Genomic DNA, 13109 nt, shown 5'->3' with positions numbered 1-13109 from the left:
GTTTTGGTTAGAGTTTTTTGGGGTTTTTTGGCATTTGGTGGCCAGCTTAGTACCTGATAGAAAACTCTTCCTGCCCAAAGCAGTAATCAAGTGCTTGCTTTTCCCCACTGTGATTCTGAAGTTGCAAAAGCTCCCATGGACACTGCAGTCCCAAGGGATGTGTATGAAGGAGGATGTGTATTTATACCAGCAGCAGTACAGGCTGGACAGGGACTGGCTGGAGAGCAGCCCTGAAGGAAAGGCCTTGGGGGTGCTGGGGGAGGAGGAGCTCAACAGGAGCCAGCAGTGAGCACTTGCAGCCCAGAGAGCCAACCAGAGCCTGGGCTGCAGCAAGAGAAGCAGAGCCAGCAGGGCCAGGGAGGGGATTCTGCCCCTCTGCTCCACTCTGCTGAGACCACAGCTGGAGCTCTGGGTCCAGTTCTGGAGCCTCTGTGCCAGGAAGGATCTGGAGGTGCTGGAAGGTGTCCAGAGCAGGGCCAGGGGGATGAGCAGAGGGCTGGAGCTGCTCTGCTGTGAGGACAGACTGAGAGAGTTGGGGTTGTGCAGGCTGGAAAAGAGAAAGCTCTCAGACCTTGTGGCCTTCCAGTATCTGCAGGGGGCTCCAAGGAAGCTGGGGAGGGACTTTTGAGGGTGTCAGGGAGTGATAGGACTGGGGGGAATGGAACAAAACTAGAAGTGGGTAGATTCAGATTGGATGTGAGGAAGAAGTTGTTCCCCATGAGGGTGGTGAGAGACTGGCACAGGTCGCCCAGGGAGATGGTGGAAGCCTCCTGCCTGGAGGATTTTGCAGCCAGGCTGGATGTGACTCTGGGCAATCTGAGGTGTCCCTGGCCATGGCAGGGGGTTGGAACTGGCTGAGCCTTGAGGTCCCTTCCAGCCCTGACAATTCTGTGATGAAACGTCTTGGCTTGAACTGTAATTTGCTGCTGGTTTTCAAGACTCTCCTGCCTCATGCCAGATTAAAAATGAAGGTGCTGGCTGGAGCTTAGTCTCAGAGTGTAGCATGGGAGGCTTCCTGTTCTGGTTGCTGGATTTGGGTTCCAGGTGTTGGGTGTTGGCTCTTTCCTGTGGCAGTGGTGGTGAGACAGGTTGGGGTTGGCTAGTTCCCTGCTTTTTCTGCTTGATGCCACTGCTTTTCTGCTTTGTGCTGCACTTTTTTCCTGCAAATAGGCTAAGCTGAGGTGCTTGGAAGCATTCAAAGGCAGGCTGGACAGGGCTCTAGGCAGCCTGATCTAATTGAGGATGCCCCTGCTGACTGCAGAGGGGGTTGGACTGGAGGAGCTTTGGAGGTCCCTTTCAATGCAGACCATTCTGTGACTCTGTGCTTGTGCATTTTGTTGTCAGTTGAGGCAGTTGTGCTTTGTATGATTATTAACTGATTGTGCTCACTAAAACCTTTTATCTCAACTCTCTTTATCCCCCCCCGGGGTTCTTCTCTATTGCTTTGCCCTCCCTTCTGTGAGGCAGGTTAACTCATTTATGGGTGTGTGAAGTTGTTCCAGTGCACTTTGATCTATGCTGAGGGAGTGTCCCTGGCCGTGCTGCTCTTTTAAATGCTTCCTGGCATAGCTGTGTCTCATCTGAGGAGAGCTCAGCAGCAGCAGTGTGTATTTGCACTGTTGTAGTCCAAGGATGCAAGAGAGGCAAGGTCTGTTTGAAGAGTGGTGGGTTCTTACCAAACTGAAGCAGCTTGTTACAACCAGCACTGCAGGGCATCAGTTTGTGACCCCAAGCTCTTGGTGCCAAGTGGGTTTGCTAGGGGGTTTCTCCCAGAAGCTTTGCCTGTCTGTGCTCGTAACGTGCTCTGTGCTGCTCATCTCATCCCTTGCAGGTGGACTGGGTGCAGTGTGACGGTGGCTGTGATGAGTGGTTCCATCAGGTCTGTGTGGGGGTCTCTCCAGAAATGGCAGAGAATGAGGATTACATCTGTATAAACTGTGCCAAGAAGCCCCTGCAGGGACAGAGCAGCCCTGCTCACGCGCCGCCCCCTCCTTTCTTACTGAGCTACAAACTACCCATGGAAGATCTGAAGGAGACAAGTTAGCAACTGCTGGTGCCTGGAACTTGTTGGGAAATGGACCACTGAAACCCTATGGAAGGAGAGGGTTTGAAGCTAATGTAGCCACTGAGCTTCACTTCCAAGGACATACAGACCTGCAGCAGAGTTGGTCCCTTCCAAGCAGCTGGCTGCCTTCATCCGGTGGAGATGCCAGGGCGCGGCGTTACCGACTCATCTATGCAGACACCACCTGGCCAGGAGCTCCAGCCAGCGTTTCCCACCCTTCTCTGAGCGTGGCTGCTGCTCCTGGGGACTGTTAGATTAGACACTTGAGGGTGTTAGGAGTACGTGCTGGCAGCGGGCCGGCCTGTGCTTGGTAAGCAGAGGCTGCAGCCTCTTGGCCTGCCAGGTTACCTGAGGAGGTGACTTGGGAAGTTCTCTCCTGTCTCCCCAAGCCAGCCCAGGGAGCAGGGCGGCGTCTTCGGGGAGCGAAGTTGCCTCCATGTCCAGGCAGCTAACACTATGCTTACAAGGATGGGAGCAAGTGGATGAATTCTCTTTCATTTCTCTTTCTTAGCTAGAGGGCAGAGGAGCTCACGGTCTCCAGCCAGCAGAGGCTCTGGTTACCAAAACACAAACCCCACTCAGCTCCACTCAGCAAAATGCTTTCCTCAGTGGGGAACAGCTGCTCTGCTGTCCTCAGGTGGAGGGCCAGAACATGCTGGTAACACCTAGCTAACCCAGAGCCGGGGAAGAGCAGAGTGCTTCCCTTTCCACAGGGCTGCTCTCTCCTCTTCTAGGCTTTGCTTAGGGTTCTGCACTCCCACAGGTAGAATGGAGCCGGCGAGGAGGTACGGCGCCCAGGGCAGCAGCTTCTGTGATCTGTGCGCGGGGATGGGAGGGAAAGAAGACAGCCTACTTACCTCAGAGGTTACACTGACACGTGCTTCTGTGAAAAGCTTCACTCACAGCTATCCCCAACACCACCAGGCAGACGGTCTGGAGCTGCTGTCGGCAGTGCGAGCACCCTCCCTGCCGCCTCTGCTGCAGCCGTTCCTCCCTACGCGCAGCAGCAGGTCTGGTCTGAAGGTGCCCCCGGCTCTGCCCGGGCGCCCGGAGGGCTTGGGGTCATCCTGGGTGACAGTTGTTTTAGTAAATCCCTTTTTAAAGAAGGACTTGTTTTTACTTTTTTCTAAATGTCTCAGACTACTGACTTGTTCTATAAATAGATTATTTTTCTTTGAGTTTTTTATACTTACCACTGTTAACCAGCAGCACAGACAGAGGTTCACAAAGCAAAAACCTGCCCCTGGGCTTGGGTTTTTTGACTCCATTCCTTCCTTGTAGTACAAGGAATTAGCAGTTACCTTCCCCATTCTAGCTTGACCAGCTGCCTGTGTTTCAATAGGTAAATACATTTCATGTGCTACCTTTGTGTTTAGGTTTGTTCCTGTTAGTGGGGCATCCGGGCCTTAATGACTCCCGTGGCTGCTGGCTTTGTGTATGTGGATGTCTGAAGCCAGCCCCTGGGCTGTCTCGTCCCCCTCTCCACTCGCTCCCTATTGTGTTTCCATTCTTCTGCAGTCCTAGGAGTGTTGTAAGTAGTGTCCAGTCTTACTAGGAGCTGGTTTGGGATTTAAAAGAAATATTGACAAAACCAAAAGTGTTCTGTCTTGACTGTTCTGTGTCCCTTCTCTCGTTCTCTAGTATGTGGAAGCTCATTTATCTGGCAGGATTGTCCACCCAAAAACCGCTCGGCTCGGGTAGCTGAACCTTATCTGCTTTGCTTGTGCCTGCTACCTGGGAAGAGGAAGAGGGGCAAAAGAAAAAGAGCTGAGATGGAGGGCAGAAGAAGGGTCTTGGGAGCTTTGAATTCAGATTGGGCACAGACTTTAGTTTCTGCTCCTGGAAGACTGATGTGGTGTCAAAAGCCAAAGCGAGCTGTGGTTAAGCGTGTCGCTGGAGGGGCACCGGAGCAAACTTCAGAGTATTATTGTTTCCTTATTTATGAAGGTGTCTGTGCTCGAGCTGGACCTACCCTCCTTGTGCCTCCACCTACATTTCCCTCCTCAGATGTATGCTTCCTTCTGGCAAACTGGTTTAAACACATGTTCCTTTCCTGCCAGCTGTAACCCGATGGTACTGCGTAGTGTTCCCCTGTGCGGCGTGGGCAGACCCTACCTACTGCAGGTGTTCTCATCCTGCTGGAAGTAGACTAGTACAAGGTTTCTTAAAGAACCCCAGTGTGCTGTGTTCCTTCCTGACTCCTAGAACCCATGACAGCAGGGAAAACATGATTAGCATGGTCTCAGCCACTGAGATCCTCTTGAGCATTCCTCCATCGAGTCATTATGATGTGTCATTACCATCAGCTGGGAAAGAAATCTGTCAGTAAACTGGCACCAAACATCCCCAGGTGAGTGCAGGGAGTGATGAAGGACCTCAACAGCACTACAAGAAGAAGGAGACAAACCAGCTGTATGATGCAATGACCAGTCATTTGCTTGGAACAAGCACAGGGAAGAGTCATCAGCAAAGGGTGTGTAGAAGGTCCCCTTTATAGTAGCTGTTCCTTTAGCCTGGAGGAGAGGAGCCTGTGGGTGACCTCACTGCTGTTGATAAAGCTGTGCAGGGTGAGTGCCCTGAGGCTGGAGCCAGGCTCTGCTGGGGGATGCCCAATGCCAGCACAAGGGGCAGTGGTGGAAGCTGAGGCAGAGGAAGTTCCATGGAAACAGGAGGAAGAATTTTTTCCCTGTGAGGGTGAGAGAGCCCTGGAACAAGCTGCCCAGGGGGGTTGTGGAGTCTCACTCTCTGGAGATATTCAGGACCCTGCTGGATGTGTTCCTGTGTGACCTGCTCCAGGTGCTTCTGCTCTGGCAGGGGGTTGGACTGGCCAAGCCTTTGGGGTTCCTTCCAGCCCCTCCCATTCCGTGGTGGTGTGGTGGTGTGAGGCTGTGGAAAGGCACTGCCACACCTTTCCCAGTTGCAGAAGTCTCGCCTGCTCTCGGGTCAGGTGTTCCTGAACTGAAGACCATTATTAGCTTTACATCTTATTGTTTAAGCTTACTTTTTAAGAGCATAACTCCTGTTGAAGGATTGCTGAGAGTATGAACTTATGAATAAATGTTAACTTTTGGCAAAGTCTGTAAGTAGTGGTTGCAAAAGCTCGAGCTGCCCCTGCGCTGTTGCCTCCAGATCGTTGGGGGTTTCACTTCATACAGCCCCACACAAGGAAGCAAAGCAAAATGCAGCTAAGGAAATCCTCTAAGGTCTGCTGCAGCTTTGGGAGCACCAGCTCTGAATCTGCAGGATGGCATTTGTGTCTGTAGAGAGCTGCCTGCCTGCCTTCATGCTGTGTTCTACAAAGGACCCTGCCTGCTGCTTGGTTTTTTTTCTTATGTCTGGCAAAAAGGTCAAAGAAATTCCTGGAGGTCTTGTGAGAAACTGAAAGTGGCCAGGAGGTGAGTTGTGCATCTTATCCAACCCATGCCTTGTATGAAACGGGGCCTGGACCTGGGCAGCTTTACTTGCACAGAGTTATAAAGGTCACTCCTGACCTTCAGAACCATTATTTGTAGTGCTTGTGCTTTTACCAGCTGATGTGGAGCTGAATGCCTGTGCAGCCTGGGCTCCTTGGGAATGAGGCTGATACTCTGGCACTCACCTGGAAGGGTTGGAATGCAGGCACAGAGCATAAGGAGCAGATGCTGTGTGTTTTGTTAGCCACACTATGAGGTTTGCATTGTTTTTTGGGTTTGGTTTTGTTTGTTTGTTTTCAGAGTAATTTAGGTTTGGCAGACTTCTGAAAGTCCTCTGGATCACCTGGGCTAACTGAAAGCAGGCTGAGTTATGCAGGGTGGTGTCCAAATGAACCTTGAGCATCGCCAGGCACTGGCATTTGACAGCCTCTGGTTTCCTGTTGGGGATTTGTGGCATCCCCAGTGCAAGCTTTTGTCTCATGCAGAGTCAGACACTGACTTGCTGTAGCTTGCCTGCTGCTCTGGCTCTGTGTTTTCTGCAGCTATCCAATAGAGTTGAAAACTGCAGGTTCTGCAGCCTTAGTTTTTGAGGTGAACTAACCCAGCTTAGCCTCCCTTGAGCCATGTCATGAGCTGCAGCCTCCTAGCAATCTTGCTGGCCCTCAGCTGGACTTGCTGCAGGCTTGCCAGTGCTTGTTTTTGTACTGAGGCACCCCAGAACTGGGTATGTTCCTCCAGATGCAGCTTGCAAGTGTTGAGCACAGGGTAAGAATAGTAACTTAGCCTGCTGACCATGTTGGTACTGTGCAGCCTGGTACAGAGCTGGCCTTTAACTGTTAGCCACAGGTCCCTTGCTTTAATTTTTTCTCAGGTGCAGGAGAGATGAACTGAAAATTCCCATCAGAACATCACTACAGCCAGTCAAGACCCAATTGTGAATGGGAGACCTCCTCCCATGCTTTGGGTAGCTCCACTCCTGTCCTCCACCAGCATTCAGTTTGGTCACAAACCTGAGCAAGCTCTAGCCACACAACCCAGGTGGGTAAACCAGCCCCAGCCCCTGAGGTACTCCACTTGCAGCTGCCCAGCTGGATCTCAAGCTGTTAAGGACTGAAGTGTGAGCACAGCAGTCCACCCTGGCTCCCACCCCCAGCACAGGCTGTCCATCCGCGCTGCCAGAGTGTTTCTGCTGCGCTCCCCTTGCCCATGGCTCATGGCAGGAGGCAGCCAGGCTGGGCTAAGATGGTAGTGGTATTGCCAGTCACCTTATCCCTCAGGGACTTGGCTGTGTCTTTGAGGAGGATTTGTTTAGTGATCTTCCCAGGGACCACAGTGAGGCTACCTGCCCTGTACTTGCTCATGTCCTCATTTCCTCCTCGTCATTGAACCCCATGGCATGCAGAAGGGCTCGTCACGATCCCCTGAGAAAATCATCTTCCACACAGACATTTCCCAGGCTTTGCCTCTCCTTGTGGTCTGCAAGAGTCAAAGCAAGCAAAACCAACAAACCCCACAAACCCAACCTCCTGGAACTGCTGTTTGCAAGGTGCATGGAAAAACAAATGGCAGAACCAAGCTGCTCCAAGTGCTGCTCACACCTAAACTCCACATGGGCTGTAGAGCAGCTGTGGCAGTCCCACACAGCAAGATCCAATTCCACACTGCTCTGGTTGAAGGAGAAGGACCTGGGAGTGCTGGTGGACAGCAAGTTCTGCATGGGACAGCAATGTGCCCTGTGGCCAAGAAGGCCAATGGGATCCTGGGGTGCATGCAGAGGAGTGTGTCCAGCAGATCCAGGGAGGTTCTCCTCCCCCTCTACTCTGGTGAGACCTCTCCTGGAATATTGCATACAGTTCTGGACTCCCCTGTTCAAGAGGGACAGGAAGCTGCTGGAGAGAGTCCAAGGGAGGGCTGCAAGGATGCTGAAGGGACTGCAGCACTGCCTGGGGAGGAGAGGCTGAGAGCCCTGGGGCTGTTTAGTCTGGAGAGGAGAAGACTGAGAGGGCATCTGATCAATGTCTATCACTAGCTGAGGGCTGGGGGTCAGGAAGGAAGGGACAGGGACAGCCTCTGCTCACTTGGCCCTGGGATAGGACAAGGGGCAATGGATGGAAACTCCAGCACAGGAGGTTCCACCTCAACATGAGGAAGAACTTCTTCACTGTGAGAGAGTCACAGAGACAGGAATAGGCTGCCCAGAGAGGTTGTGGAGTCTCCTTCTCTGGAGCCTTTCCATCCCTGTCTGGATGTGTTCCTGTGTGACCTGTGCTGGATTCTATGGTCCTGCTCTAGCAGGGGGCTTGGGCTTGTTGCCATAGTATCATAGTAGTATCAGTCAGGGTTGGAAGGGACCACAAGGATCATCTAGTTCCAACTCCCCTGCCGTGGGCAGGGACACCCCACACTAGATCTGGGCTTAAACACCTCCAGGGACAGGGCCTCAACCACCTCCCTGGACAACCCATTCCAGGGCTTCACCACTCTCATGGGGAAGAACTTCCTCCTCACCTCCAGCCTGAATCTCCCCACCTCCAGCTTCATTCCATTCCCCCTAGTCCTATCATTCCCTGAGATCCTGAGCAGTCCCTCCCCAGCCTTCCTGTAGCCCCCTTCAGATCCTGGAAGGCCACAATGAGGTCACCTGGGAGCCTTCTCTTCTGCAGACTGAACAGCCCCAACTCCTTCAGTCTGTCCTCACAGGAGAGGTGCTCCAGCCCTCTGCTCATCCTTGTGGCCCTTCTCTGGACGCGTTCCAGCACCTCCAGATCCCTCTTGTAATAGGGGCTCCAGAACTGGAGGCAGTACTCCAGGTGGGGTCTCAGCAGAGCTGAGCAGAGGGGGAGAATCACCTCCCTTGCCCTGCTGGCCACACTTCTGCTGCAGCCCAGGATCTGATTGGCTTTCTGGGCTGCAAGTACTCACTAGGTCTGAAGGGGGTGGGTGAGGCAATCAGTCCCTCTGCAGAGGTAAGAGTAGGGCACAAGGTAGGGTCAGTTGAGAAGTCAGGAACCCAGCTGCAGTGCAGGTACACCAATGCAGGCAGCCTGGGCAATAAGCAAGAGGAGCTGGAGGTCCTGATCCATCAGGGTGACTGTGATGTTGTTGCCATCTCAGAAACTTGGTGGGACAACACCCATGATTGGAGTACTACACTGGGGGGCTACAGGCTCTTTAGGAGAGACAGGAGAGGGAGAAGAGGAGGAGGGGTGGCTCTGTACATTAGGGAGTCACTCTCTGCCACACAACTTGAGGTGGAAGATGAGGTAGTTGAGAGCCTGTGGGTTAAAACCAGAGGGAGGCCTAACAAATCTGACATCCTGGTTGGAGTCTATGTTACAGACCACCCAACCAGGATGAGGAGGCTGACCAATTATTCTACAAGCAACTGGAGGCCGTCTCAAGATCATCAGATCTTGTCCTTGTGGGTGACTTCAACCTGCCAGGTATCTGCTGGGAACTTAATTCAGCAGGGAGGAGGCAGTCCAGAAGATTCCTGGAGCGCATGGAGGACAGCTTCCTGACACAGCTGTTAAGTGAGCCTACCAGGGGCCAGGCTCTGCTTGACCTGCTGGTCTCCAATAGGGAAGGGCTGGTGGGAGATGTGACAGTGGGAGGCTGCCTAGGGTGCAGTGACCACGAGATAGTGAAGGTTTCAATATGCAGGGAGCTAGGGAGGAGCACCAACAGAACCTTCACCTTGGACTGCAGGAGGGCAAACTTCAGCCTGTTTAAGAAACTTATTTGTAAAGTCCCCTGGGTAGCAGCCCTCATGAACCAAGGGGTCCAGGAGGGTTTGGAGCTACTTCAAACAGGAGCTCTTGCAGGCACAGGAACTGGCGGTTCCCACGTGCCAAAAGGCGAGCCGGCGGGGAAGGCTCTGGGCCTGGATGAGCAAGCAGCTCCTGGAGGAGTTAAGGGGAAAAAAGAGGCTGTATCACCTTTGGAAGGAGGGGAAGGCTTCTCCAGGTATGTTCAAGGAAGCTGTTAGATTATGTAGGAATAAAATTAGAGAGGCAAAGGCCCAGCTGGAACTGAAGCTGAACACCTCTGTGAGAGACAATAAACAGCATTGTTACAAATATATTAACAATAAGAAGAGGGGCAAGAAGAACCTGCACTCCTTATTGGACCTGGAGGGGAACACTGTGACTGAAGGTGAGGAAAAGGCTGAGGTCCTGAGCACCTTCTTTGCCTCAATGTTTAACAGCAAGGCAGGAGGAGCTCAGGACGAGTGGCCTCCTGAGCTGGGCGATGGGGTCGGGGAGCAGTGTAGTGCCCCAGAAATCCATGAGGAATTAGTTCAGGACATGCTGAGCCCCTTGGACACTCACAAGTCCATGGGACCGGATGGGATCCATCCTAGGGTGCTGAGAGAGCTGGCAGATGAGCTGCCAAGCTGCTCTCCATCATTTTCCTCCAGCCCTGGCTCACTGGAGAGGTCCCAGGTGACTGAAACTGGCCAAGGTGGTCCCCATCCACAGGAAGGGTCGGATGGAGGCACCTGGAAACTCCAGGCCTGGCAGCCTGACCTCAGTGCCAGGGAAAGTGATGAAGCAGATTATCCTGGGGGCAATAACTGCACCTGAAGGATGGCCAAGGGCTCAGGCCCAGCCAGCATGGATTTAGGAAGGGCAGGTCCTGCCTCTCCAACCTGATCTCCTTCTGTGATCAGGTGACTGTCTGGTGGACGTGGGGCAGGCTGTGGATGTGGTCTACCTGGGCTTCAGCAAGGCCTTTGACACTGTCCCCCACAGCAAACTCCTGGCCAAGCTGTCAGCTCATGGCTTGGACAGCAGCACTCTGAGCTGGGTTAGGAACTGGCTGGAGGCTGAGCCCAGAGAGTGGTGGTGAATGGTGCCACAGCCAGCTGGCAGCCAGGCACCAGTGGTGTCCCCCAGGGATTAGTGCTGGGCCCCATCCTCTTTAACATCTTCACTGATGATCTGGATGAGGGCATTGAGTCAGTCATCAGCAAGTTTGCAGATGACACCAAGTTAGGAGCAGATGTTGGTCAGTTAGAGGGCAGAAGGGCTCTGCAGAGGGACCTCGACCGACTGGACTGATGGGCAGAGTCCAATGGGATGGCATTCAACAAGTCCAAGTGCCAGGGGCTGCACTTTGGCCACAGCAACCCCATGCAGAGCTACAGGCTGGGGTCAGAGTGGCTGAGAGCTGCCAAACAGAGAGGGACCTGGGGGTGCTGATTGACAGCTGCCTAAACATGAGCCAGCAGTGTGCTCAGGTGGCCAAGAAGGCCAAGGGCATCCTGGCCTGCATCAGGAATAGTGTGGCCAGCAGGAACAGGGAAGTCATTGTGCCCTGTGCTCAGCACTGGTTAGGCCACACCTTGAGTCCTGTGTCCAGTTCTGGGCCCCTCAGTTTAGGAAGGACATTGAGAGACTTGAAGGTGTCCAGAGAAGGGCAACAAGGCTGGGGAGAGGCCTTGAGCACAGCCCTGTGAGGAGAGGCTGAGGGAGCTGGGATTGTTTAGCCTGGAGAAGAGGAGGCTCAGGGGAGACCTCATTGCTCTCTACAACTACCTGAAGGGAGGTTGTAGCCAGGTGGGGATTGGTCTCTTCTCCCAGGCACCCAGCACCAGAACAAGAGGACACAGTCTGAAGCTGTTCCAGGGGAAGTTTAGGCTGGAGGTGAGGAGAAAGTTCTTCACCGAGCGAGTCATTGGTCATTGGAATGTGCTGCCCAGGGAGGTGGTGGAGTCCCCATCCCTGGAGGTGTTCAAGAGGGGATTGAATGTGGCACTTGGTGCCATGGTCTAGTCATGGGGTCTGTGGTGATAGTTTGGATTCGATGATCCTCGAGGTCCTTTCCAACCTTGGTTATACTGTGATACTGTGAGCTCCTGTTGCGCTTCTCCTCCCCCAGCACCCCCAAGTCTCTCTCCTCAGGGCTGCTTTCCAGCCAGTCCCTGCCCAGCCTGGATTTGTGCCTGGGATTGCCTCAACCCAGCTGCAGGACCCTGCACTTGGTCTTGCTGAACTTCATGAGGTTGGCTTGTGCCCACCTCTCCAGCCTGTCCAGGTCCCTCTGGATGTTCTCCAGAGGTCCCTTCCAGCCCCTAATATCCTGTGAGCCTGTGCTGCATGATGTTTCTGTACACAGTACTTTGTGCTAGAAGAGAGGCACAGCACAAATGAGCATCCAGAGGGGCATCTGATTAGGAGAAACAAAAGAGCTTTGTCATTCCACACTAAGCTGTCTGCTAGGCAGCTGCCCAAGGATAGCTGTCACCTTCATCTTGTCTTGCTTTAATAGCAGCTATTAGTATCACAGTATTGCTATGGTTGGAAGAGACCTCAAAGACCTGTCACCACAGACCTCAGGACTAGACCATGGCACCAAGTGCCACATCCAATCCCCTCTGGAACACCTCCAGGGATGGGGACTCCACCACCTCTGTCACAGCCTCAAACGGTCACAACCTCCCTGGGCAGCACATTCCAATGACCAATGGCTCTCTCTGTGAAGAAATGTCTCCTCACCTCCAGCCTAAACTTCCCCTGGCACAGCTTGGGACTGTGTCCTCTTGTTCTGGTGCTGGTTGCCTGGGAGAAGAGACCAACCCCTTCCCGGCTACAACCTCCCTTCAGGTAGTTGTAGAGGGTAATGAGGTCTCCCCTGAGCCTCCTCTTCTCCAGGCTAAGCAACCCCAGCTCCCTCAGCCTCTCCTCACTGGGCTGTGCTCAAGGCCTCTCCCCAGCCTTGTTGCCCTTCTCTGGACACCTTCAAGTCTCTCAATGTCCTTCTTAAACTGAGGGGCCCAGAACTGGACACAGGACTCATGGTGTGCCATTTGGACTTGTTGAATGCCATCCTGTTGGACTCTGCCCATCAGTCCAGCCAGTCGAGGTCCCTCTGCAGAGCCCTTCTGCCCTCTCACTGACCAACATCTGCTCCTAACTTGGTGTCATCTGCAAGCTTGCTGATGACTGACTCAATGCCCTCATCCAGATCATCAATGAAGATGTTAAAGAGGCTGGGGCCCAGCACTGATCCCTGGGGCACACCACTGGTGCCTGGCTGCCAGCTGGCTGTGGCACCATTCACCACCAGTCTCTGGGCTCGGCCTCCAGCCAGTTCCTCACCCATCATAAGGAGTGCAGGTTCTTCTTGCCCTTCTTTTCAGTGTTAATATATGTGTCAAAATGCTATCTATCTTTTTATTATCTTTCTTTTTTTATTAGAAGAAACACAACACAGTTGTAGCACAGTAAAGGCAAAAGCATTCAGCTGCTCATCCCCTGCTTGTCAGACCTGCCTTTGCTCTCTGCTCTAGGCATGTGTGGCATACTTCTGACCAGTGAGTGGCTGAGGGAGCTGCTGTACATCAGCAGCCATTTTGTGTGTCAGAAATGAAAAGCATTTAAAGGGTGGGAGACGTTTCTCAAAACCATTCCTGAAGTCACTCTCAGTGCCTCTCTGAGCAGCTCAGAACTGTGCTCTGGTAAAAGCAAGGTCTGAGGCTTCCTCCAGTTAGACAAAAGGCAGGGAACTACTTCAGTTCCCTTGCAGCTGCAGTCCTTAAGAATGTGTCTGGTCAGCCAGCCTGAGCCAAAGGGGAGCTCTGCTTGGAGAACCAAGGCAGTGAGGAGATGTCATCAATGCAGCCCTTA

At 53.2% G+C, this 13109-nt stretch overlaps 1 protein-coding gene across 2 annotated transcripts in view; it reads left to right on the top strand.

Moving 5' to 3' along the window:
* The window catches only part of KDM5A (lysine demethylase 5A), an 80707-nt gene extending 77045 nt beyond the window's left edge, over positions 1-3662 (top strand). For both annotated transcript variants that reach the window (XM_068141779.1, XM_068141778.1), the window contains exon 28: positions 1832-3662. In XM_068141779.1, coding sequence (XP_067997880.1) covers positions 1832-2044 — 213 coding nt within the window. In that variant the 3' untranslated portion in view covers positions 2045-3662. The remainder of the gene's footprint in view (positions 1-1831) is intronic.
* Positions 3663-13109: the final 9447 nt, after the last annotated feature.

This window comes from Melanerpes formicivorus, unplaced genomic scaffold (assembly GCF_026170545.1).
Source record: "Melanerpes formicivorus ecotype bairdi unplaced genomic scaffold, bMelFor1.0.p_v2 SCAF_8, whole genome shotgun sequence".
Taxonomy (NCBI): domain Eukaryota; kingdom Metazoa; phylum Chordata; class Aves; order Piciformes; family Picidae; genus Melanerpes; species Melanerpes formicivorus.
The sequence above is the reverse complement of the archived record's forward strand: the minus strand, read 5'-3'. Positions and strand labels throughout refer to the sequence as shown.